The following is a 27,032-nucleotide window of genomic DNA, read 5'->3' as shown; positions in this document are numbered from 1 at the left end:
AAAATATAGACCCCTTCACTGCACCTATCCAGTCTATCCTAGACTTTCTGGCAGAGCTCTTTCATTTAGGCTCTTCTTCATCTACCATTAGAGTACAACTAGCTGCTATATCTAATTTTCATGTAGGTGTCTCAGACTCCAGTATCATGTCCCATAAGCTCTGCAAAGCCTTTTTAAGAGATGTTTTTCTGCTCAAGCCCCCAATCAAAGATCCCCCACCTCAATGGGACTTGAATTTGGTTCTGGCGTCCTTGATTCTCCCCCCCTTCGAACCAGCGGCTTCATGCCCTCTTAAGTTGCTCTCATGGAAAACACTTTTTCTAGTAGCCATAACTTCAGCTAGAAGGGTATCTGAACTTCATGCTCTGTGCAGTCGTCCTCCTTACTTAGTTTTCCACAAAGATAGGGTGTCCCTCCGGACTAATCCGTCCTTCTTACCTAAGGTTTCCTCTGAGACAAACCTGAACCAAACGATTGATCTCCCCGTCTTCTTCCCTGACTATTCCAACAGGTCGGAACAAAAATTTACATTTTCTAGATGTTCATCGCCAACTTAGATATTATTTAGACAGGACTAAACAGTTCAGGAAATCTGATCAGCTTTTCCTGTCTTACGCGGAAGGGAAATTGGGCCTTCCAGTTACTAAAGTGTCCCTTTCAAGATGGCCTACCTCTATAATTACCTTCATCTATGAAATCAGACATCAAAAACTGCCTTCAAGACCTAGAGCTCATTCAACTAGGGCATTAGCTACGTCTGTAGCTTTTCAGGACAGGCTGCCAATAGATTCCATTTGTGAAGCAGCCACTTGGGCTTCTCCTCATATTTTCATTTTACATTACAAATTGGATATGGCCTCCAGAAACCGTGCCAACTTTGGTTCCACTGTTCTCAAGAGTCTGTTCCGATAGGCCACCCGGAATAAGGTGCTAGGGACGCGGTCCCATCCAGCAAGAATGAAGGCGAGATTGACAACTTAACATTAAGAAGTTATGTACCTACCATAACGTTCCATGTTAGTTGTCTTCTTCTCGCCTTCTTTCTTCGTCCCCCTCCTTCCCCCTAGCCTGGACAGACCGATAGGAAATTTTGGGATCTTCCTTTGGAGTTTTCCTTCCCACATGTTCTACCACCTCTATTCCCCCTTTTATGTTTGTGGTAGCTTACATTCAGGTTTATATAGAGGTGGGTTCTTTTTTCTCCATGCTGTGGAGACCAGAACTGCTTGGTTTAGCTATCAAATGAGATCTGAGTAGTTACCGCCTAGCATTGTGGGATATAGGGGAGCCTCGAGCCGGTGGAATTAGCTCTCAAGCTTTAGTATTGGCCGAGTCGGAGCCGAGGATCGGCTCCGAACCCATCCAGCAAGAAAGAAGGCGAGAAGAAGACAACTAACATGGAACGTTATGGTAGTTACATAACTTCTTATTCGCTCTTATGCACTTTCGGCATTCCAAATTTTCAGCTTCATGGTCTCGGAATGCTGAAATTCGTTATTTCAGCATTTTGAAATTATGAAGTGAAACTATATATATATATATATATATATATATATATATATATATATATATATATATTTACACACACACACACACACACACACATATATATATATATATATATATATATATAGTTGCACACACACACACATATATATATATATATATATATACACATACACACACACAATTCATATATATATATATATATATATATATATATATATACACACACACACACACACACACACACACACACATATAAATATATAAGAGTATGTACTGGAAATGTATGTGTTATACAGAAACTAGTCAAAATATAAAAGTGCAGTGACATTATGACTTATAGAAAATGTTGAAATTTGTAATGAATTAGCAGGTGATACTAGAGCATTTGAACTGAAATATTTAACAACAGATCACTTGATTCAGAAATATGGTTCTATGTGTGAGGCATTTTTAAGTGTAACTGTTTTAGTAGAGAAACGTTTGTAAATGATGAAATTTGTATAAGGTGGTTATGGGGTTGCCATGGGATGGGGAGCATAGCTCTTATCTTCTTTGCTCAAGAATTACATACAAAGCCAAAATTAATGGAGTGGCAAAGGCCAGAAATCAGGGACAGTTTTCCTTGTATCGATGTGCATTTTGATGTCTGGCATTATTGACTGATTATATTCCTCAGTGATTTACCAGAAAGTCAAAACATCATGAGGCACAGAGCAAAAATACGAGGTAGAATCAGGAAGAGTGTGATAGGGAGCATCAGCATGTTCAGTTTGTATGCAGATATTCTCTAAGACAGATTTTTAATTATGTAAAGGCTGAGATTTGTTTGGTAGTGGAAGGGATGGCGTTCCATATGTTAGCTACACATGCTATGTAACTGAGTCACCTTTGAGATTTGTGAATGTTAGCAGTTGTCCTGTGCTATGATTTTGGGAGCTTAGTTGTCTTTTGGTTATATACCATTGCATTATTTTGTTATTAGTTGGGCATTTTAGCTTTATAGAGGATACTGTGAACCATTTTAAGATGGAGAAATGATAGGTAGCCAGTAGTTCAGACAGTATAGTTTTTTAAGGACTTGGCAGTTAATTTTATTCTGTAGCCTTGTAGCAGATTTGGCAGTAGAAGTATAATTCTGCACTAGTTTAGAACTTTGAAAGGATTGAAGGTTAGTGAAAACTGATGATACATAGATGAAACTAGGAAGTGGAAAGGGGGGGCTGTTGCAAAGTAGGCTTGGTCAGTGAAATATGGTTTTGCTTTGTTGAGAAGACCTTACTTATATTTGTGTGCGTGTGCGCGTGTTTTTGTGCATGCGTGCACACATGATCTTGGACTTGTTGAGATGGCACCATTTTAAGTTTTCATCATTGATTATAACCAGGATGTCAGTTTGGAGGTTTGTTCGTGAAACATTCTGTATTTAAGCATTATTGGTTAATTATGTGTTAAAGTTGTTACAGTTACATTGCGAGTAGGCGGGTGAACAGTATTAATTTAATTTTTGAAATACTCAAGAGTAGTTGACATTGTTAATCTTTTTGTGGATGCCAGTTGTGTATTAGTTTTGAAATCAGTAATACTTGAGCCAGAAGATATTAATGTTGAGTCATCTGCTTGTTATATCACTGGCAGACTTAATATTATTTCTAAAAAGCTGTGGACCTATTGTGGATCCATGTGAGACATTCACTGTTCATAGGTTCCCATTATTCTTACAGCCAAACGGCTATGGGGAAGCTCAGCTTTGAAGTGACTTGGTGTGTAGAGCATATTAGCTACCCCTGGTAATAAGATTGTTTCTATATACCCACTGTCATGAATTTATGGTCTTCCATCCAATAGTTAAGTCTAGTTTTGAAAGTAGATAGGGTATTAACTTTATATGATGTGTGGAGTGATTTGATTCCAAAGGCAGAGAATATGCTGTGTTGTGAATCTGTCATACACGCATGTGTTGTTGATGTTACAGTAGAGGTTGAAGTTTTTCATATGAGTGTTACATTGGTGATTTTGCCAAGATGGAGGAGGTCAAAAAGGGTAGGGAGTTTCACTGCTCAAAAGGCTAAACAGAGATTCAGTGTCAGTTTCAACTTTGACTTTATTAAATTATTTCTTAAGCACTGAATACATATCAAAGTGAAGTAGTGAAGAGAATAGATTGACCTTTAATAGAGACATATTAGAAATAACATAAGATTATTCCTAAAGGTAACAGCACTTCTGTTTTTGGGTGAGCCTGTGAATGGCATAGCCCTGCTGTAAAAAAAATTTGAGTGTTCACATTTTCTTGAAACTTGGTACTAATGATGAGTCTGTCACTATTATCAGATGCTCCTGCTAAGTACAGAAATACAGATGCAACTGTATCTCACCAATTATTTATTTATTTATTTATTTTGTTGTTATTTAGATGGAGTGTTCTAGCCAGGATAGAAATGATGCTGATTTGGAAAAGGTACATTATTTTAGTTAAGATAGATGAATTGTTTTGTGCATGCTTTTTTCAAGTATTTTCAGGATGGGGACTAGAATAGCAATAGGCATGTAATCTGTGGGAGCAATAGAGATGTCCTTTTTTTGCAGCAGAGTAATATATGATTGCTTCCATATAGTGGGGACTAGAGATTCTTTTATAGAATGATTTACAGTTATGTTTAAAATATGCAATGACATATCCTGCTTTGTGGAGTTTTTGGATAGTTTTTAGGTGCCAGTGATGTAATTTTTGTTTTTGTAAGAGCTTCTTGATAGTATTTGTTGAGATTAGGGTGGGTGGAAAGTAATATTGTCATCCTGGGTTATAAAGGACATTGAAGTTGACAAGTGTGTATTGTTTAAGATATTGGCAGTGGTTGTAAAGTGTTTACTCAGTCTGCATGCAGTATTAAAATCATTTTTTGTTTGAGAGTGGAATAGGTTGAGATTTTGATCCTTCCTTCAGGAATATGTTTATAGATGACCAGAAGATTTTGGGGTTATTGAAATGGGTGTTGCAGATGGTTGGGTTTGCATTTTTTTCTTGGTCCTTTATATTCTGTTTCTTGCTTTGATTTGGGTCTACTTCATTTAGTCAAACTCACTAATTGTTGAACACCTCTTCTTCAAACGTTATTTGTCGAAGTCTTCATCCGTCAAACCACAGTCTTAGCTTCTCAAGATCTTTGCTACCTCACTTAACTTTTTATGAGTATCATATGATCTTAGGCTGCTTTTATGTTTTTGATGTATATTCATGGAAATTATGGCCTGTTACCCTTTTTGTATTAGAGATCAACAGACTCTATTAGTTCTTTCATATTGTCTGAGAAAAAAAAAGTTCCCTTCTTTAAAAACTTTTCCTGTCAAAGATTTTCTTCTCTTCTTTGGGTCTAGGCCCACTTTTAATGCTTTCCATATGTTTAAGTATATATTTACGTGTGCATGTATATAATTGTGTGTGTATATGTATGTATACATAGATATGTATGTGTGTTTATATTCATATACACACATATACACATGTATGTGTGTATTTCACTTTATTTTTAGTTATTTAAACAATGTTAAATTCCCATGTAAGTATTTTTTTATGTCTAGTTATTCAAAAGGTTTTGAATTTCTTTCTTTGGTTTTCTAGCTGGGCTATCTGCCTCATTTTCCGAAATGGGCTACTCTTTTCACACGTGTTCTTATTGGAAGAAAATTCCTCCTCAGGACAACCACAGTGTTTGCATAATCTGGGTGAGACACATTATCGTGTGTCCTATTTGTAGATAGTATACCTCCTCTAACATACAGCATTGCCAGGACCAGCTGCAGCTCCACTTGTACAAAAAACTTTGTCAGTGCATTGTGGCTCTGCTGAACCCATTTCTTCATTGAATTCAAGGCCCACATCATAGTTGATCTTGAAGCCTCCTGAGGAATTAAATAAGAAAAAGCACAAGCTGCTTAAGCAGCCCATACTGTTCTCCAGTAGCTAATATTACACATAAACTAAGAAAACTGAAGATAAAAAGCTCCTATTAACTAATAAAAATGCCTTTTCTGCCTTGTCAGATATTTCTAAAACACAGCGCTTATTTAGCTTGACTGATCAGATATTGAACAGAGGAGTCTGAATAATGCAAACAATGCCTTTTACACCAAGGCAGGGTCTTAGCCTTGCTGTTTCTGACTTCAGCTAAGACAAATCTGCACTGGGTTTCTTTAAGGTCTAGGCAAAGCTTTCTGCTGCCCCTTCCTTTCCATTTTTGTAGGAGACAGAACGTCGTCTACCATTTCCCCAATACACAGGACACCAAATTTCTCCTCACGTTTTTCCACAGTTTTTGTTCTGGTACTGAAGATGCTAGTATTGACCCTTACAGCATCAGAGTCAGTGTGCTATACCCCCTGGTGGTCAAGGCTTTGGTGTCAATCCTGGCTTCAACTATTTCAACTTCCATGCTTTCAACTTCAGATCTGCAGTTGATGTAAGTGTCCGAGTCATCCACTGTATTTTTGATGGTGGCTTCACACTCAATGCTTGAGCCTTTTGTCCCAGTGTAAGCCCCTACCTGCTATATGCTGCAGTGGATCATCAGTCTTGATGCTGAACTATTCAGCTCCAGTCATATCAAGTCCAGCGCAGACGTTGGCATCTGTCTCTATACAAAGCCAGCAGTTGTCACTGCTGTGATGGACCACAGTGTCTGCGCTCCTTCAGTGTTGGCTTTGTAAACATTACTGGGAATGCCTTTCACTGAGCTGACAGCCTTGCAGCCTTCTTTGCACAACAGACAGACCTAGGACTTTCTACAGCTTCACATGGAAGTTTTGGCACAGAAACACTTGTCTTCCTCATTTTCAGATTCCCTTCTGTAGATTTGCAGGAAGGCCACATGCAAGAGTTTGCCTACCAAATTACTAACTGGTGATATTGGTAATGAGGAGGATACTGATTCATCCAAGCCCCTCGCCAATGGCTCAAAATTTGGGGAAGTCCTGGAGATGATGCACCGGAGGGGGATAATCAACTGATCCTATATTTTCTCCACAGCAGGTGTCACAGAAAGTTTAGGTCTACACAGAAATTCCCCTGGATGATCCTGCTATTGGTTGATATTTTGAAAATAGACATCAGTGCAGTGTGGTAAAATCCAGACGTGGTCAGTACTGTACCAAAGAAAGTAGACCATGACTTTTGTTCTCCCAAGGACTGGAGTTTCTGTTTAGAGACTCCTAATCCTAATGCCTTGATCTCAACAGCTGCACTTAAAAGGGCTGTGACACCACAGAGTAGATTCAGATCAGGGGACCATCTTGGGAAATGTGTTAACTCATCTTCCATCTTATCAGTCTTTTAATTAAGGGTGCTAAAGTGCTTTCAAAAATTGTAGAGAAAGATATTTCAGGAAGGAGATCCTAGCTGTTACTTACTGCAGATGGCCATCAGTATGATAAGTTACTAGAATATACAGCAGATATTCAGATATGCAAATTTATCTCCATGTTATTGACTGTGTTTGTATTAAGTCTCACTAAATGAAGAAACAGCTGCCTTTTTTTCTTTATCCAAGAGCCTAACTGCACTTTTTTGGGTTCAGCAATTAGTAAAAAGTTACTATACACAAACTGACAGAAGTTTACTTTCTGAAATGTTCAGGATGCTACAGGAAAGGAAAACAGCCCACAGAACCATGTGAAAGAAAGAAAACGATTTTTTTTTTACAAAACGAGTACGCTGTACTAAAAAAAAAATAGGTTGATAAACACTATTAATTGCTTGAAAAGTGTGGTAGGAGCTTTGATGCATGTGTACTTAATGGTGCATACACCTAGGCATCTTATAGTTCCCACGTATTGTTCCTATGTTCCTATATAGTTAACGTTTGGCCCATCTTTCCTACCACAAGGAGTTTATTCCATGGGACCAATGAACTGCTATTGATAGGATAAGATTAAAACTGTGGTGGCTGAACAAATTGTTTTTGCACAATTAGCTTGTTTAACCCATGCAGTTTTACTTTACTCTGCTGTGTAAATATGTATAGTGGCAGTAATGTGCTGCAGAATAACATCATGTACTATGTACATTATACAATTTTTTATTCAAACACTTGAGGTTTCTAACAATGTTACCATCTGTTTTCTTTTGAAAAATAATGGATATTGTTTAAAATGTTCAAAAGTTTGATATAAAGGTTGAAAATTTCCTTCACCATCTACGTCTGAAAAATGCATTAATATTTTGTGATCAAAAGTCATCTTTCTGCATAGTCCTGTTAAATAATGTACAGTCTGTCATTAAAAAAATATAAAAGTTGCAGCTGTGGAGAATCTAGTTGCTATTCTCTTTGAGAATTCACTGTTGAGTTTGTATTACATTTACAATAATTCCACTTAGTTCAGTCAGTATAAAGTTTTCATTATTTGATTATTGTCTGTCTCTTTATTAAAGAACTTGAATTCTAATGGCATGGCACCAAGTGAAAGGAGAGCATTTCTTCTCTGTAATGGCAGGCTACGTTTGAGTACAGTCCAGGAAGTTTTCAACCTTTCAGCTGTCGAAATGAAATATGGTGAGTCAAGTGGAAAAGATGGATCTGTATTACTTGCTTCTGTGATTTTAACATTAAGTAAATAAGCCTGGAAAATCCTACATGTATTTAATGTTAATTAACCTCAAGTTGCATACAAATCACTTAGTTTTATTACAACCCAACAATCCATTTAGTGTCCAAGTAACGTAGGAAATACTCTGATGTCTACTGAATAGTCTGTGTATAAGTACATTCACTTTCTTAGAGCATTAATGATCCGTAGTGTTACCTTGTGATCATTTAAGGTTTTCTTGAAAGGAACTGGCACAAAGTTCAGAGAACATCTGGGAATTAATTAAATTAAATTAGTTAACTTCTGGTTGTGCATGCTACTTGCATTACTTATGGAACTGAATGCTTTTTGCCTTACTAATCATATGTATCAGAAGGATAGAAATATCCCACATCCATTTAGATCTGGTAGATTAAATTCTGCTGATCTAATTAGTACTTTATAACTGTTTTAGTAACGTACTGCAGCAATCTGTTTCAGATCTTGGTGTGAGCTAAAGTTCATCTGCTTAGCAAAGGGAAGATCTAGAAATGAGACATGGAGCCCCTATTTCAAGGCAAACAAATCAATGTTTGTTTAAAATGATAGTGTAGTTTTTTCTATCTCTGTCATTTCTCTTGCTAAAAAGATTTGAAGCAAAGAAACTTAACTGCCACATTGCCAAAGAGCTACTAGCTCAAGTTGCCAAAACTCAGGTTGTTGAAATAAAGACACTGAAACTTCAGATCTCACATCATTGACCCTCATTGATGAGTCCTACACTGGTAATACCTTCTCCACCAGTCAAAATTTGATATGTATTTTAGCCTGCACAGTGACTAGTCAGCAGACAATTGTTCAATGCTGCAGTTTGGAATTGATAGCCTTACAGTCTGTAAACCCTCCTCCACGGACATCCTGCTGGTCAGCTTTTACTCCCTGCCTCCTAGCCGACACTGAGATTTGCTCCTTACTGCTCAACTATTTATTTCTCATATTTCCTTCCACTTTTTCTAGACTAGCTACTCCCATTTCTTCTGTGGCACTGCATGTCTTAAAGAAAGCCACCCTTGGTGTCCCTTTCTTAAATTTATTTTTCCTTGAGCCAGACTTGTTAAAGCACTTTTAGGTCTGACCTTGTATTTGAGTCCATTCACCATCGACTCTGTGCACTCATCCACCTCTTAAGTTAGAAAAAGTTTTTATTTTTATTTTTCTGTAGAAGTATTCCTGCAAGTAAACAGATCTATAATTCATGTAACAGTGAAGTTTGCAGTTAGAGCATCTGTCTAAGAGCTATATTTAGATATTTTGGCAGCCCATATTAAAGAACTTTGTTCACTATTATCATTCCATTGTCTTGGATAACAGCATCTCCATTAGTAATCTCTCCTTCCAGCTGGGCCCCATTAATTGTTTTAGTGACCCACTGTTTCCCTTCCTTATCTGTATTTCTCCTTTGCCTCAGACACCTGTAAAAATACTTTCAGTTCTGAGCCAGTATTTTATTTTCCTGGAATTAATTTTTTTTTTAAACATTTGTTAACCGGGAAAGTCTGACTTGGAATGTAGCCAATTTTCAGTGGAGGCCCGGAGAGAAACACTCCAGATTCATGTCTTTGAACGTGGGAGGAAACTGGAGCATCCGGAGGAAACCCACACAAACATAGGGAGGGCATGCAGACTCTGCACAGAAGGCACTCCAGCCGAGAATCGAGCCAGAGAACCTCTTGCTGTGAGGTGACAACGCTACCGCTTCTCATTGATTTGGTGCTCTTTGGGGAGGGTAGCCTATGGACTTAGCAATTCAAAATCCATAGAAACCTCCTTGCCATTAAACAATTTTTTTAATTAGTCAAGTGCTTTTTAATGTTGTGTATCAGTTATATTTTTCAGGATAACCTGATGTTGGGCTAACAGTGGGGTCATTCATTTAAATTTTACACTAAAGATACAAATAAAATAGTGAACATATTTGATATTAACTCAATGGAAGCACCTTCGTATACTCAAGGGTCACTTTCTAATTTTTTTTTGTGACTTTACCTTCCTGCTCGGACTAACCTGCTCCATTCGTCTACCCTACCTTCAATTCCCAGTGCCATCCTCCCTCACATAGCCTAAACTTATAATTTCAAAGCCACACCCATTTAGGCAGCTAGCCAATTGAATCAAACATCTAAATAGCATATACCTAAACTCCCTACTCAACTATCAGTTAACCTTTTACCACAACCTCACATACCCCACTTTCATTCAACCATGGCCTTTCTACATCTACCAATCTTAATAACTCCTCCTTTCCTAGCCCACCTGACCTCTCTTCCCATCCATACAAACCATATTCTGCCACCACAAGCAATCATTTTTTTTCAATTACCAATCTAGCAACAGAAACGGAGCTGTTACACAACTCTACATTACTCCATCACTCTACCCCAACTCCTTCATTCATTACTTCAAATTTAAGAGCTAAACTTTAGAAACCTTAAAATAAAAATAAACTCTCCCCAAAAATAACCCATATCCCCTTAACATACACCCACATCCTATCAAATTAACATTAGATGGTGACACACACTCCAATCCAGGAACATTCCTTGCCAATTCTACCACTTGCCCTAAAGCAAATACACCTTCTCAATTCCCAAAACATCCTCATTGCAAATTTTCCACCTGAACATCTGAAGTATTTGCAATAAAGTAACTGAGCTGCAAGCATGGATAGCCCAACACTCTCCTAACATACTAATGATTATAGAAACTTGGCTAAAATCCCATATTAAAGAAGAGAAAATGCTACCACCCAGTTACAACATACTAAGCGTAAGTGGCCAAAACAAAAAAGCAGGAGGTGCAACCTTCTTATATAAAAATAGTCTGCAACTTTCCCTTTCCCTTCTCCCCATACCAGCCTTTAATAATGCCACAGTCATTAGTCCTCGTCGTCTTCTTCTTTTGGCTGCTCCCGTCAGGGGTTGCCACAGCAGAGCAACTGTTTCCATTTCTTCCTGTCCTCTGCATCTTGCTCTGTCACACCAATCACCTGCATGTCCTCTCTCACTAAACTTTATCTTAGGCCTTCCTCTTTTCCTGTTACCTGGCAGCTTCATCCTTAGCATCTTTTTCCCAGTATACTCTGCATCCCTCCTCAGCACATGTCCAAACCAACATAATCTTGCCTCTCTGGCTTTGTCTCCAAACCTTCCAACCTGGACTGACCCTCTAATATACTTATTCCTAATCATTAGTCCTCTACTGAAGCTAAACCCCAACAAACTCTACTGATAATGGGAATTTATATGCTTCCTGGAAATGACATCAGCACCACCAAAGAATTTCTGTCATGGGTCACTTCTAACATCTCATAAGAAAAGATAATTTTAGCAGATTTCAGTATCAACTTCTTTCTCTCAGTTGTGATAATCCTCAAAATGCCATCAATCTCTGTGACCTCAACCAAGGGATTACCTTTTCCACTCACTACATAAACAACACCAGCAAAAGTTCAATATCTGAGTGGATACTCACCTCCTCCCGTAACAACATATTCTGTTATGGCTTTCTGTGTAATGCAGTAAGTTACCACCTTCCTATCTTTGTCATCAGAGCTCAAAGCCACACTCCCAAACCATGCCAACTTAATGAAGCATGCAATCTTTCACACTTCGAAAAGGAAACATTCCTCCAGAACATCTAAGGGATCTGTCCTTGGATGATGCTGTTACTGAATTCTCCAGAACCTTTGTTAACATTTTAAACAGTTTAGCCCCTCTCAGAACAAAACTTGTAAAAGTCATACCAGCCCCTTGGCTGACTAGAACCACAAAACATCTAATGCAATTCGGAGACATAGCCTAGAATTCCTGGATTAAAAATAATGCACAAAACAAACTACAAATATTTCGTCAACTCAGAAATCGCACTAAATACCAAATCAAATAGATAAAAAAGCTAGCAAAATCCCTAAACCAGCCATGCCACCCAGTCTGAATCCACAGTGCGCAATGACACAGAAAACACTGTGACTCTCTTTAATACTCACTTCATAAACTCAACCACATTCCTAATCAAATACCACGGCCCTCCCACCAACTTCTGAATTCCCAACACCACCTGTGACTCTGCCCCCTTCACAGTGCAACCAGTTCCCACTTATACCAGTAAAAAAGCTTCTGTTAAAACTAAAACCCACCACCCTAGCACCTGACAGTCTCCACACCGAATATCTACAAGTGGTTGCCAAGGCTGTAGCCTATCCCATTTCCATACTCATAAACTGCTCTATCACAGACTCATACATCCCAATACTGTGTAAACAGTTGTATCCTACCACTCCATAAGGGAGGGAATAACACTGAATTTAGTAACTACCCCCCTATTGCTATCCTATCCCCCCTTATCTAAAATTCTTGAAATATGCATTCAGACCTAGCTCTTCCAACACCTCTCAAAAAATAATGGTAGTCCAGAAACGACACACCAGCATGTAGTACAGGAAAAAAAACACTTTAATTTAGCGCTTTTGCCAAAAACTAGACTTCATCAGAATACCATGTATCTAACAAATCAAGGTTAAATACCCTCCCCAGCAGTACATCAAACAATTAAATTACATCACTTCCCCTTGTGAAAAATAATCAATAGTTGCATATATAATTTTGAACAATAAATAAAATGGTTTAAATATCAAAGGGGTTGAAAACATGGCTTCCGCCGCCATCATAACACTACTACTACAGCCCTCCTACACATTGCTAATACTGTAAATATCAATAGGAATAAATGAAGGCTCCTATTTGCTCTCTTTCTAGACCTTTCCAAAGCCTTTGACGCAGTCACACACCACATCCTCCTACAAAAACTCTCAACTCTAGGAATTGATGAAACCTCTACTGCATGGTTTAACGGCTGTCTTGCTAATAGATCACAGGCCATTACACAAAGATTTCTCCCCTTTCATCTGTCTCCACAGGCATCTCCCAAGAGTCCATTCTTTGTCCCATTCTTTTCATCATTTTCATCAGATGCCTTGAAATCAGCCACAATAATTCAGTACGCTGATAGCTCTTTCCTCATATGTAGCACCCAAGACCTTAACAACCTGCTTGAAATCATTCAAGAATCCTTCTCATCCAATGAAGTCTGGCTAACAAACTTCACAACGTTTTCTTACTCCAGCCCCCCACAAAAAACAAACTTATTCTGTTTACCCTGTCAGCCCAGAAACCCTCATTTGATGCTGTCTCAACAAATAGCACTAAAATTGAAATTGTCTCACATACTAAGCTGCATGGTATCTACATTGACAATACCTTCAAATTTAACTGCCCCATCCAACATACAGTAAAGAAAACTCTTAAGCAAATGGGTTCCCTCTATACAGTCAAAAATGTCCTCACTAACAAAACTAGAAAACAATTAGCCACTAATCTACTCCCAACACTTCTCTATGCTGACCTTATTTTCACCAACTTACAGGTCTGTCAGTTCTGAAAAGTTGAATAATGCTATCACAAAGTAGCAATGTTTTCAGTAAGTCACCCACAAATATCCTACCATTCATTACCTAGCACTCAAAGAACTAAACTGGCTCGAGCTATCCCACTTAGTAAACTTACTCCCAACTTGTGACTACTTATAACTTCATGTACAAATCTAAAACTTTCCATCTCTGTCAACTCTAATCCAGCCATACAAACCAGATAGATCCCCTTTGCTCAACCCAAATGCTGCCCCTCCATGTCACTAAGTTCAACAATACAGCTGATGACAGTTTGATTTCAAACTCTGTCACCAAAGCATGGAACGCCGTACTTGTCTCTATTTAAAAATAGAACATCTCAAACAATTTAAACAAAAGTTAAAGTTAAACCTGTAGAATCTCTAGCTCTGCCCCTGCATTAACTGTGGATAAATACTCCATAGACTAAACCATAATTCCACACTTCTTCCTACCCTTCAAATACTTCCCCTCATATGTTTCTCATAACTCTTCTGTATATTCTCACCCACTCACAGTAGCTGACTACTCCCCCTCACCCCATTTTCCAGCTCACTTTATCTTTCTTACATTCACCCATAAAATCTTCTTTACTCTTTCATCTTCTTCTCCTTCACACATTCAATGTCTTCTTGTCCTTCACCTTTTCAGTCAGTCTTTAGTTTATTACACCAGCTGCTAACTAGCAAATTATAACAATTAAGATAAAAACAAAGGATAAAAGGATGCTGTTTTTATGCAACTGTGTCTATTTTATGGCTTTGTTAGGAAACTACTTACTGAAGTATGTAATGCTTCTGGTCCACTGAAATTTATATCTGTATATTGAATTATCCTTTGCTCAAAATGATGATCGGTATCTGTGCCTTATTGTACTCGCTGCAGTGACTCCATTACTATGCAGACTTCAAAATTCTATTTAATGACTGTTTCTATACAATATGTGAACTTTTACAAAATGTCTTTATTCACTAGGCTATGTATACATTTATAAAATGCTGTTTTTTAACACTATGTATAATCTTTGTAGTTTCATAGACTAGACTATAACTGCCTTTGTGGGTCATTTTAAGCCGAGCCAATTTCCCTCAAAGGTGAGAATCAAACCCTTAACCATTATGCTAATCCTTCCCACCAAATAAAGGACCCCTACTCTCTTTGATAGTTGCTGTGGGATCTTTTACATCCGCCTGAGCTACCGCCAAATCAAGCAGTTGGGGCCTCAATTTAATGTCTCTTCTGAAGGACTGCACATTCAGGAGTGCAGCACCCCCCCATGCTGCATTACAGTGTCAGCAATCAATCTACTTGTTGTGGGAATAGAAACCACAGCCAGCTGCACTAAAGACGAGTGTGCTACCTGTTGCTCCACTAACACTAATGTATATTATTTGGAGCTTTTCTCCCTGGGCTCTTGCTGAAAAGGAGACTCTGTACTCAGTCATACTTTCCTAGACTACAAATGCAATAAATAAATAAAATAAATAATCTGGTCTTGTCAGCCTTAGTTAAAGAGGAATTACAGGAGAAGCCCAGAATAGGGTCAATGGCTCAGGTACAAGAGGAGATCAGGTTTTCATTTGACTGTTGATGAAAGCTAGAGCTACAGGTATAAGACTTTGTAAAGACCTTGGTTGGATGTCCGGACCTGACACAGGGTTCTTCTCTTCATGTCATTCCAAACAAAGTCCTATGCACGGGGGAGTGCACGGCCAAAACCATATCAGCAAAAACAAAAATTGGCCAGCAAAAGCAGACACGGATGTTAGAATAAATAAGTCCTTTATTTCAAAAAATATTCAGACCGGTTTCGGCAAAGATTGCCTTCTTCAGTGTAGGACAAACATATAATGCCCTGTTATCATATGTAATATATACACAATACTAACCAATAGGCAAACAGAAGTCATGAATATTCATGAAAAACTGATGATGTGAGATACATGTGCCACACTTTGGATATGTGCAGCCAGAGGTATAGCTAGCTATTGTTACAACCATGGCTGTCCCCGAATCTGGCATCCATCTAAAAAAAAAAAGTATGTTCTTCTTTTAAACTGTAGAAAACTTCTTGCTGCATTGTGAGTGCTATAGCTTTTCATCTGTATTTATGCATACATGGTGCTCTATAGTGCTTCATTTCTGTGCACAAACGCAATACAGCCATTTTGCCTGTATGAACTGGAAAATGATCACGATCTGCTGATTGTGCCCCCTAACAGTCTGCACCCAGGGTGGCTACCCTGTTCATCCCACCCTATCTGCAACTGTGTGTGCAACCGTACTTGCATCCTGCTCTGCCTGGCACTCCACATATTTTTGTTATGTGTTCATCACCTAGTTTGATTGTGCTCCTCTACATAACTTGGTGTTTATAGCATAGAAAAACCATTGGATCATTTTTCTGAAGGGGTCTCTTTAGGGGTTAGATGGGGAACATGTGCCTTTGATGGAGTCAGGTCATTGTTATTCCTTGCAGGTCTGTGGCTTTTCATACTAGCGCATCTCCATAAAAAGGACCTAGCTCTCTTGTGCTCTAGCTGATCTTTCTCCAAGGTGTTTAAAGAGGCTAAATGCTGCTGGACCTTTCAGTTGCTCCTCTGTTAGAGTCAGCACTGGGGCCTGCAGTTTTGGAAGGTCTGTGGATGGTGTTCCTCACCTCCCCAGCAGTTTGAAGAGTAGGCATCCTCAGCATCCTTACTAAGCATCTTCAGGCAAGATTTCTTATGTGCCTTTGAGGATGGGGTGGCCTAGGAAATCAAGGTTTTCTGCTCTACAGGCAGTAGACAAGATTGCTTTAGGAGGTATATAGGCTGTGCAAGAAAGTTTTCTCCTCAGCCACTTTGACTATGCCTTCTGCTTCACCAACATACCGTCATTTTTCATAGGTTTGGTTTGACCAGCCTCTTTCCCCCCTGGCTAGGGCTGCAGGTACCTCAGTGTGCATTTGCAGGTAGGTTTGGCTTAGGTCATGTAGAGTGGGTTGTTGAACTCAACTCCATTCTCTTGAATGCCATTCATGGCATAATTGAGGACTGCACTTCCTACACAATGCCTTCCTTGGTGGGAGCACCCCCCCCCTTTGGAATGAAGGCTCCATTGTTCAGTGTATCATTTCTTGCTTACAAAAGTGGAGTTGCAGACATGCCTAGCAGAGTGCAAGGCATCACCAGGTCTTTTCTTTGGCTCTTTTTGTTGGATCAAACCATTCTTGCCCTTTTTGGAGCTCCTTGGAATCCTAGTGCATGGTGTGTCAGCTCTGTCTGCATTTGCAAGGAAATTCATGTTAAGTAAAGTGGAATCCCTGTCTTGATCCCTCCTTTCTCTATGGTTTCTGTGCCAGTTATCTTTTCTAAGCTGCCTTTTGTGTGTGTAGGGGGTGGTCGTCCAGACCCCTGATCCAGTTCTTAACATCCTAGAAGGTTATCCCTTCCTTCCCAAGTTAGAGCCTGCCTTTGCTTTATGAAACCCCTGTGGAGTCTTTCTCTAACTAGTTTCATTTCTCTCATTGGAGGGTATTTTATGGATGCCCAGATCAGGCCTTGTTAAAGATATTCTTCTGTCTGTGTCCACCTAGGTGGCAGTTGTGCTGGTTGAAGTGCAAGGTGGGGTGTTTTCCAGTCAGTTTCCAAAGGAATGATGTCAGGCCAAGGTTGCTCTGACTAGCTGATAATGGAAATGGTCTTCTTTTGAGAATGATTCATGTCAACCACTTTCAGCTTGGGATACTTGGGGGGGGGGTCCCCACTCAACATCTTGAGGTCTTTGGCCTGAGCCTGGGATCTTGACTTCACCCACATCAGGTCCCCACCTTGTTGGATGACCTGGAATGTTGTGTTGGCAGCTTGTTTTTAACTAGTGTGTTAAGAGCTACTTTTCCTTCTACCTTTAGAACAGATGATGGAGAGTGTGATGCTCATGCACTAGCCCAGTAATCAAGGAGTCTCAGTCCTCACCACTGGCAACAGTAAGGGATGTACACAATGGGAGGATGACAAGTATGCGCACAGTAAAGTACAATTTCCCTTAAGAGCACACATAGTTCACAGTTAGTCTGGGGCTGGTTTCTCGCTCTTTCTTCAGATCCCCAATAAGACTCCCCACTGGCACAGCTATAGGGTTAAGATCTCACCTGAGGGGTCAAGCCAAGACCTCCAGCACCCTATCTGTCCAACCAGTGCTTTGTGTCCCTGCCCAAGTAGCTTTGAGATTTGCTTTATATGCAAACACACAGACACTCCTGGGGAATGTCGGCACAGGTTTACTAGCTATGCCCCCTTCTGCCAGACTATAAAGTAGTTATCACTGTCACCAAACCCTCTTTATCAACTACTTAAGGCTGTTACAACGGGTGACCCATCCTACTGTGTAATGTTACTATTATCCAAATGGTAAGAGTGACCAAGACTTGCAAGGCTATTTAGCGGTGGCCTGCACAGTGTCACCAAATACATATGCAAGTACCCTAAGAGCTTAAATATGTCTCACAAATATCAGCCACAAAGATAGGTTCAAATATATTTAATAATAAAAGAACAAGACAATACTCAAACAACATAGTATCTACAGAGTTTAGAATCACAGGAAATACTTTAAAACACCATTGCAGGACAGTCTCAAATAAATACAGAAAACATCTAAACTAATCTTTACTATATTCTTATCTATATCTAAGAGAAATTACTTTTCCCTAATTTCTTATTATTAGTAAAGCAAGTGCAGATGTTGATGAGTGGATGTTCTTACTAGGTCCATGACAAGATACAAAATGCCCAGTTGGAGTTCTTAAATCAATATTAAATATTGCTGCTGGGTCAACCTGGATGACATCACTCTTTGTCACCTGCCTTCAGTTCCCGGGCTAACAGAAATTAACATGTCTGTATTAAAAATACATATCTTGTAGATGTTTGCCCAGAACTGGAAGTCGTAAAACAATTAAACACTTTTACATTTTAAACCTAGTAATTGCTTCTCTCCAGAACAATAGAAAAACCTTCTCTCTCTATACTTCCTGTCTTTTTGCAGCATTGAAATTAACTTTTATAGCACACCGTAAAGCACTTAATTTCAACTTATTTTCTTGAAGTTTTGTAAGTTACTCTTCTATGTTCCAGCAGGGTATGCTCTGGATACATTCTTGAAGCTGAATATGTAACATACAGTTCTATATAAATCATATCAATATTCACAAATGACATAGAATTATTTACAAAATTCCAGATAGCTGGGCTGGCAGTGTCACAGAGAAAGAATAATTCTGTCCTACTGGCACAAGTAACTGTAGTATTATTTTGTTAAACCTCTAATGCATCACCAAGAAGATCTTCATGATGCTAAGACATTTTGCTTGTAAGAATACAATTCTTCCCATTTTCTGCTTTGTGCAAGAGGGCAAGGAGGAGTAACTGTGGGCTTGGTCTTCATTTTGTGTCAAGGGAGATTACTGTATATCTTCTCACTTTTCACCCTGATTCCATGTATAATTGCAACATTTACGGGAAAAATCTTTGTCATCTCTTCTCTGGTAATAATGTGTGATTTTAGGCCCTTGAGTTGTTGGAGGAATAAGAAATCCTCCCTTTTTAAACCATAAAAATATTGTACAGTCAGGAGACTTTCAGCTTCACATAAGGTCCTTTCTCCTTTCTTGGATATTATGAAGTTGATGGATCTCTTGGTTTAGGTGTTAGAGGTAGTTGAAGATACTAGAAATCCTTCTACCAGCCAGATATACTTTGCCAAGTAGAAGTGGTCCTGCAGTTAGGTGAAGAATTATCCTGCTATATCTCGTTTGGTAAGTATGAATTTGTTTTTTACTGTCTTCAAGCACCTGCATGCTTTGCTTTTCAATTATTCCATAGTCAAGATGCACATGCCAGCTGTTTCTACCCATCAAAACTTTGTGGAAGCTAGGAATCTAGGCCAGCAATGGCTGGCCAGGCAGTTCCATATAAGAGTTACTAATCTTCATCCAACTTTGAAGAAACCCTGCCTTCCATGAAAGCTGCCTTTCAGGGTTGATAGGCTTGTCTGTCCTCTGTTCAAACACACTTGTTCAGCAGTTGTGAAGTTCACCTCTTGGAAAGAATCTATACTCGTGACCATAATCAGGATTTCAGAACCTCAGTTCCTTATCTGTAGGGAACTATACCTAGTCTTTCAAAAGGGTAGGTGCAGGTAATGTTAGAAGCGAGATAAGGGACCTGTTAGTTAAGGTAGAGGAAGTGGTGGAGGACCTAGTGGATTGATATAGTATATCACCTACCAAGTGCAGTAAGAAAAGAGGAGAAGAGTCTGGATGAGAGAATAAATGGGAATGGTATGAGGAGTCTTATATTTGGAAAACATCTATGTTTGCATAGTTAATTAAACTTGGTTTAAATTTAAATATAGTACATCTTCTGTACCAGGGTTTTGCACTTTTCCATGTCTTCATATCCAATGCCAACTGTGACGGAATGTCCGTATTTGTCAGTGAACATATTACCTTCAGGTAGATCCCTTGATACTCACAAACTGAACTCACTGAATACAGATCAGTGAGTAGCTTGTTACTGAACACCTTATTTGTCTCCTGATGACCATGTAAGATTCCTTAGTGTTCTAAATGAGCTCCCAGTTAGCAAAAACTCCCTTAGGGCACTTATGCTTCCAATCTAGGATATGCCCAAAATTTCTGGTGCTGCCATTATCCAGATATCGCTGTTTGGAACACTATCTTGGAATCATGCCCCTTTGAAATATTGTGTACTGGGACTCTGGTTTTGGCATTCTGTTGTGGTGCTTCTACTACATTAGTGGCATACTGCTTTGGATTCTTCCTATGTTTAACACTCATCAAGTAGATTCTTTAGTGTAAGATAGTACAGATATGTTCTTACTGTATCAGTTTTTCTATGAGAGTGCTCTAATTTTTGCATCAGAAATATCCTCTCACTATTTCCTGTGGGTGTATGGTCCCCACAGTAAGCCTTGGTTGTTGGTGTTCCCTGTAAATCTGGCAGGTTTATAGGTAATATGTCACTCATTAGCAATGTAGATGCCAACTCTTTATTGCTGCTTCTTGATTTGCAGAAAGGTGATCAGTACTGGCTAGGAAGTGAACTAGCAAGTGCTAGGAATGAATTATCTTACGTAAGTGACAGCTTATGCCATAGCATGCATCATCACTGGCATAAGGCTGTTCCCAGAACAGGAACTTTATTTATTTAATATTTGTTCACTGGGTAAGTGGTCTGGTTTATTGACCCATTTCAGCCACAATCTGTGCTCAAAAAGAAGGAAATGCAGTGCTGTCTTTCGGTCAATATTGTATACAAAATGAGTTCATAATAACATTCAGAACATAGTAAAACGGAATACAGATAAGGTAGCATTAAAAGATCCAGTCAGAGTGCATTGAGAAAAATATATACAAAATGCAAGCTAAGATAGCCATAAAATACAGTGCAATCATACATATAATACATAAACTTTTATATACATATGAAATATGTGGTATACAAGATGCCACATTAAGGGCTGAGATAAGTTTATTAAATGTATTCTATTACTTGTGATATGGGATGGTAAAATGCCTAACCATTGTCATGGTAGTAGTTACAGATAGAGTCAGTAAAGAAATGCTTTTTAAGTGCATCTTTAAAGCTTTTAATGGTTTCTAGATTTTTGATGTCTGTAGGTAGGTAATTTCAGGTAGCAGGTCACAGTCTAGAGAAGGCTCTCTCACCTACAGCAGCTTTAAATGGAGGGTGTACTAGAGAGAAACTATTGTCCTGTTTACTTCTGAGTAAATAAAGGTTGTCTTGTAAAGATAGTTTCACTGTTAAAGGGCAGTGACTGTTTTAGCACCCTGTAAATTAGAGTACTCAGAAAAAATGTGGTCCTCTGAGGCACTGAAAGCCATTTGGGTTTTTTGCTAGCAAATTGCAGTGGTGTATCTGGGGGTCTGGCAATGGAATGAATCTGCAGATTTTATTCTCAGCAGTCTGCAGTCTGTGAGTATTGTGGCTGATTGCTTAATGAGAAAAGGAAGGCCATATTCAAGTTTGGGTATTAAATTACTTTTAGCAGTGGCCCTTCGAGCAGTGGGTTAAAGGAGGTGATTGATCTTGTATCATAGTTTTAATTGAGCAATGACTTTATTAGTTACAAAATCTGTGTGTATGGTAAAGGGAAGGGTTAGGTGTAGAAAACTATGTTCAGTGACATTGGGTATTATGTTCCCATTAAGATTTATTTATTTATTTAACATTTGTTTACTGGGAAAGTCCAACTTGGAACGAGCCAATTTTCAGCCGAGGCCCGGGAAAATGTTTCAGACGCACGTCTTTGTAATGTGGAAGGAAACTGGAGCACCTGGAGGAAACCTACACGAACGCAGGGAGGACATGCAGACTCCACACAGAAGACACCCCAGCCGAGAATCAATCCGGAGAACCTCTTGATATGAGGCGACAATACAAACTGCTGCACCACTGCACCGTCCGATCTCTGTCTGTAAAAATAATAGGAGAAATAATGGATAATTTCTTGGCTAAGGCAAAGACCATTACATTTGTTTTCTTAGGGTTAATAAGTAGTTTGCTAGTAGTGGACCAGGTGCATAGCTGAATGAAAATGTCTTGTAATTTGATTTGAATGCAAAGTTCCTATAATCACGGCTGCACAGGTAAAAACCACACTCTCCAAAGTCAAGAACACAGCATCCATGGGACCTGACAACATCCTAGGCTGCGTTCTACATGAACTACAGAATGAACTGGCACCCTACCTAAGCACCATGTTCAATCATAGCCTCACCTCAGGCTTTGTTCCTACTGAATGTCACACAGCGATGGTTATCCCACTCCACAAAGGGGGAGCCACCACAGTCCCTGGGAACTACTGCCCCATTAGCCTAACGAGCCTGCTCTGCAAGGCCATGGAACGTATCATCATGGAACTTATAAACAAAGACATTGGAAATCTCCAAACTCTGGACCCCACCCAGTTCAGGTTTGTAAAAGCCAGATCATGTCTCCTAAACCTGATAGACTTCTTTGAAGCAGTCGCCAAAGCCGTAGATAAGGGTAAGGTGGTTCACACAGCCTATCTAAATCTCGCCAAGGCTTTTGACACCATCCCCCACTCTGGAATTATAGATAAACTCACTAAACTAGGTATAAATCCCTATCTCACAAGATGGGTTGCCACCTGGCTTACTGACAGAACCCACACTGTGAAAGTAGCAGACTCCAAATCCGACTTCAGACCAGTGACAGGTGGAGTACCACAGGGTTCAGTCCTGGGTCCTCTACTGTTTGGTATCTACTTTTCTGAAGTACAGGCTAACACAGAAGGTCTTTGGCTAATGAAGTTCGCAGATGACTGCAAACTAGGAGCCATAATCGAAACTCCTAATGATGTGGACATCTACAAAAAGGGCCTCACTGAGACAGATGCCTGATGTCAAACTCATCGCCTGAAGCACAGTGCCAAAAAGTGCATTGTCATCCCCTTTGGTAAAAACTCTGTACCCATGAGCTACCACATAGGTGGTAGTCTACTTAACACTGAAAGCATGATAAGAGACCTTGGGACACAGGTGGACAGTAGTCTCTCATTTGATAATCATATCACCACAGTAGTCAGGAAATCCTTCTAAGTGGCACACCTCATCACAAAATATTTCTCATCCAGGAAAAAAGAGGTCATTGCTCCCCTCTACTCATCACTCATTAGACCCATTATAGAGTACAATGCCCCTTTTGGTATGTACCTCACAAGATATCTACAACAACTGGAAAGGCCACAGAAATACCTCACAAAGAGGATTACTGGCCTCAAACAGATGCCCTATGCAGACCGTCTCAAAAAACACCAGCTTTACTCCATCGCATATCACCTACCCGGAGCTGTTGGACATAGTTAAAGAAGTCCCAGTCCCTCTGAGCTACACGCTGTAGGGACCTAAACCTTGTCACCACAATAAACAGAACATGCTGGAGGGATAGATTCCTGTCCCAGAGACTTCCCATACTCTGGAACAAACTACCTATCTATATCAAACAAATCTCCTCATTAGCGCACTCCAAGAAAAATCTTGATGATTGGATGGGAAATAGGAAATTCACCCATGGGATCACCTCTGGGGCTCTGCTCGACAGGGGCACAGAAGAATAATTTTCTTGGGTGGCAAAAGCCAGGGTACCTTTTTGGCTAGGCTTATATAGGCCCTAGGACCAATAGCCTAGTACCTACCTATGAACCTGTTTGCAGGTCAGAGTGGCTGGTACTGGACTGCAGGAGCAGCATATCATCTGTATAAGTTATTAATTTAAGATTTGGTAATTCTAGGGGAGATCATTGATAAAGAGAAAGGAGAGAAGAGGACCTAGCGCGGACCCTTCTGGTACACCTGTATTAAGTTTTTCAGCAGTAGAGGATGAGATATTACTATGGATTTGAAAGGTTTTGTCTTTTAGATAGCTACAAAGCCAGTAAATAGTGCTATTTCCAAAGCTGAGTCTTTTGAGTGTGTTGAAAACAAGGGTATGGTTGACCATTTTAAAAGACCATCAATCATTTCTTATGACATTTCATGTTAACAAAGAGACCTGTAAGAATAAGTCCCTCGTTCAGGTCGCAATAAATGGTATATTAGTGGGCATTACCAGGGCAGTAAAGGTACTGAAGGCATTGGAAAAGCTATGTTATGCATGACACAACAGACCATAGCTGTAATGTGCTTAAGTAGTTGCTTGTATAAAATTTCAAATGTTTTGATAATGGGGTATAGGGTACAAATAGGTCTGTAATCCTTCAGACCATTAGAGGAAGTGACTTTAGATAGAGGAATTAAAACTGCATGCTTGAATGCTGGTGGAGGGACAGTACCTGAGGTAAGAGAGAGGTTTAAAGATATGAGTAAGGAGTTTAGGGATTTTTTCAGCTCCAAGCCTTAGGAAGGTGGGATGAAGATTTTCTGGGTTTAATTCCTGAATTGTTGAGTTTAAGAAGTAGGGACTTGGTCTGTTTTAGAGACATTTCAGAGAAGTGAAGAATAACTGTATAAGAGGGTAGAGAGTATAGATCAGGGAATGAAGGTTCATGTTCTTCATTGGTTGCGGAGTCATTTGCTGGGAAGGCTTTAGTTTTGTGTGTCATGAGGGACTGCAAAAAGTGAGACTAAGCATAGCAAAGGTGGAGTGCTTCAATGTTATTGGTTCATTCTTGGTAGCTGAAGAGTTCTTTAATGTCCATGTTAAGCATTTTATTTCTTTCCAAAACTGATTGGGTCTAGATCAGTTTGCTTCCTGTTTCTGTCTAAGGTCCAAGGCTTTTACAGTACTATTTGTTGCAATTCTTGTTTCTTTCTTTAAACTCAGGAGTTTGATGTAGCTCTGTATTGTTGTGGTTCCTTTTCTAGTTTTTTTCAGGACAAATTTCTGGCTTTAATTTTGTTTTTTAATATCCACTGAAAGTCATAGGCAAGACTGATCTAAGCCTACTTTTTATAAGTGGTTGCAGTGTATCCTGAATTGTGGTCAGTTTTGTGTTGAAAAATTCTAAAGCTGAGGAAAATATTTTGAATTCTGACTGGGGAAAGGATAAATGTAATCATAGGACTCATCAAGCAGGATTCTCTTAAATAACAAGTGATATTGTAAGAATGTGTCTGGTATTTTTGCTTTTCTTTCTTGGGCCCTAGCATGATATCCGGGCATTGCTTCAGCAGAGGTGCACTTGATGGCTGTTGAAGTCTAAGACCTTCCTCACCTTCCATTATCTTTCTGAGAAAAAATCAGCAGGGTCAGAAGAAAAAAAACATCACTTATAGCAATGCTGTGACAATCAGTCACCATGTGAAGGATGCCCTGCTTAAGGTACACGGGCAAAAGATAAGGGAGCAGGAGTCCAGACCCAGAACCTTGCAGCCCTGATTTTCCTATAGGACCCATTGTTTTGGTACTCGCCATTGTCCTCTTATCTGCTACATCCTCATCTTCTTCCTGCAGTGAGAATTCAAAGAAAAGAACAATATCCACCATGTTACTGGACTTGTAGGGAGTATTACAGTAAGGCTTCTATTTGGTCCTTGCTCTTAAAAGTTATTCCCTATTCTAATAAAACTTTCTATATTTATTTAATACGATTAAAAGTCCATTGCACATTTGTTCTCCAGTATTCAATGGGAACAGATGGAATTCTAAGTTCCAACAAGTCTTACATATTCAGTATGATTCACCTTTACCATATTTAAAGGTATAGTTTCTATTAAAATACAATTCCACATTCATTAACAAAAAAAAAAATCCCTAATTTCCACATTTGGTTTAAAGGAGAACAGCACCCACAGACTCAAAAAACATGTTTATTTCATCATGGTTTGGTATTTCCTACATTTAGCACCACTCTGGGACTATTTATAGGTTTTTAAATATATTTATACATAATTTCTGAGTCTGACCACATAGGGTCTGGCATCTTGAAGTAATTCTGATTGTTTAGTCATTCTCTAGGTATCAAATAATGCAGTCCTTGTCTGTGAAAAAAAAAATTGCATTACACAGGCCTCTTTTTTCCTAAAGCTCCTGTCACAGCATTCATTTTACATGCATACACTGCTGTCTTTCAGTCAGTTAGTTTTAAGTAACATTTCATGCCGTTCAAGGACTACTTAAAACACAAACATTTCAAATGCCACAGAACAGACTTTCAAATTGCTTTTTGTTGCTGCTTCTTTTTAGAATTGCTGAACTGCAGTCTTTTATGAAGCCTGAATTGTACTACTTTGACTCATCTTCCATCCCCCTTCACACCTAACTTCCCTAGCTGTCAAAATGCTAAGGGTAATTTGAGCTGTTACCTGCTGTAATTGACAGCTCGCATCAAGAGACTTGACTCATATACTGTTTCCTTGTTCTGGCCTTAACTTTCTGTATGGGTAGAGGTAGGACCAGGGAGCTGTGACATCACAGCATGGGTGGGTTTTCTGGATGGTCGTGCTAATATCAGTTTGGGGTGGGAATTGGCTAGAAAACTCCCTGCATTCAGTGGCTTTGATGACATCAATGAATTGGAGACTGCAGCAAGCTTTTCCAGGGCGGGATAAAAGTTTTTTGAAAGTGAAACCACCACAGTACAGTAAGGTACTGTTCTAGTGGAGAGAAACCGTCAATTTAAAGTATTTTAAATGCTGTGTTGTTGTTTATTCATTGCAGGGAGAAAAGGGAGCGAGAAGTTGAGCATTTAAAAGAATCTTGTTGTCCTTTAAATGACTGATATGTCTTGTATTTCAAAATAAACACGTTTTATCTGACAACCATTGCTTTAACTCTTGTCTTACGAAACAAGGTTTTTGTAATAATACCACAAAGTTAAAGTCACATAATTCATATATTATTTCCATAAAACATACCACTACTGGACTGCTCTGGTAATGATTCATTAAGTCACTCGACTGCTCCAAAGTGTT

The 27,032-nt window shown here is 39.1% G+C and overlaps 1 protein-coding gene across 1 annotated transcript in view; it reads left to right on the top strand.

Moving 5' to 3' along the window:
* The window catches only part of LOC122794395 (WD repeat and coiled coil containing), a 152,965-nt gene that overhangs the window by 80,727 nt on the left and 45,206 nt on the right, over window positions 1-27,032 (top strand). The window contains exon 2 of the mRNA XM_044062755.1: window positions 7,934-8,054. Within this exon, the coding sequence (XP_043918690.1) occupies window positions 7,934-8,054 (121 nt within the window). The remainder of the gene's footprint in view (window positions 1-7,933; window positions 8,055-27,032) is intronic.

This window comes from Protopterus annectens, chromosome 2.part1, assembly GCF_019279795.1.
Source record: "Protopterus annectens isolate FY-2018-M chromosome 2.part1, PAN1.0, whole genome shotgun sequence".
Lineage (NCBI taxonomy): Eukaryota > Metazoa > Chordata > Ceratodontiformes > Protopteridae > Protopterus > Protopterus annectens.
This window is presented reverse-complemented; position numbering and strand designations above follow the sequence as displayed.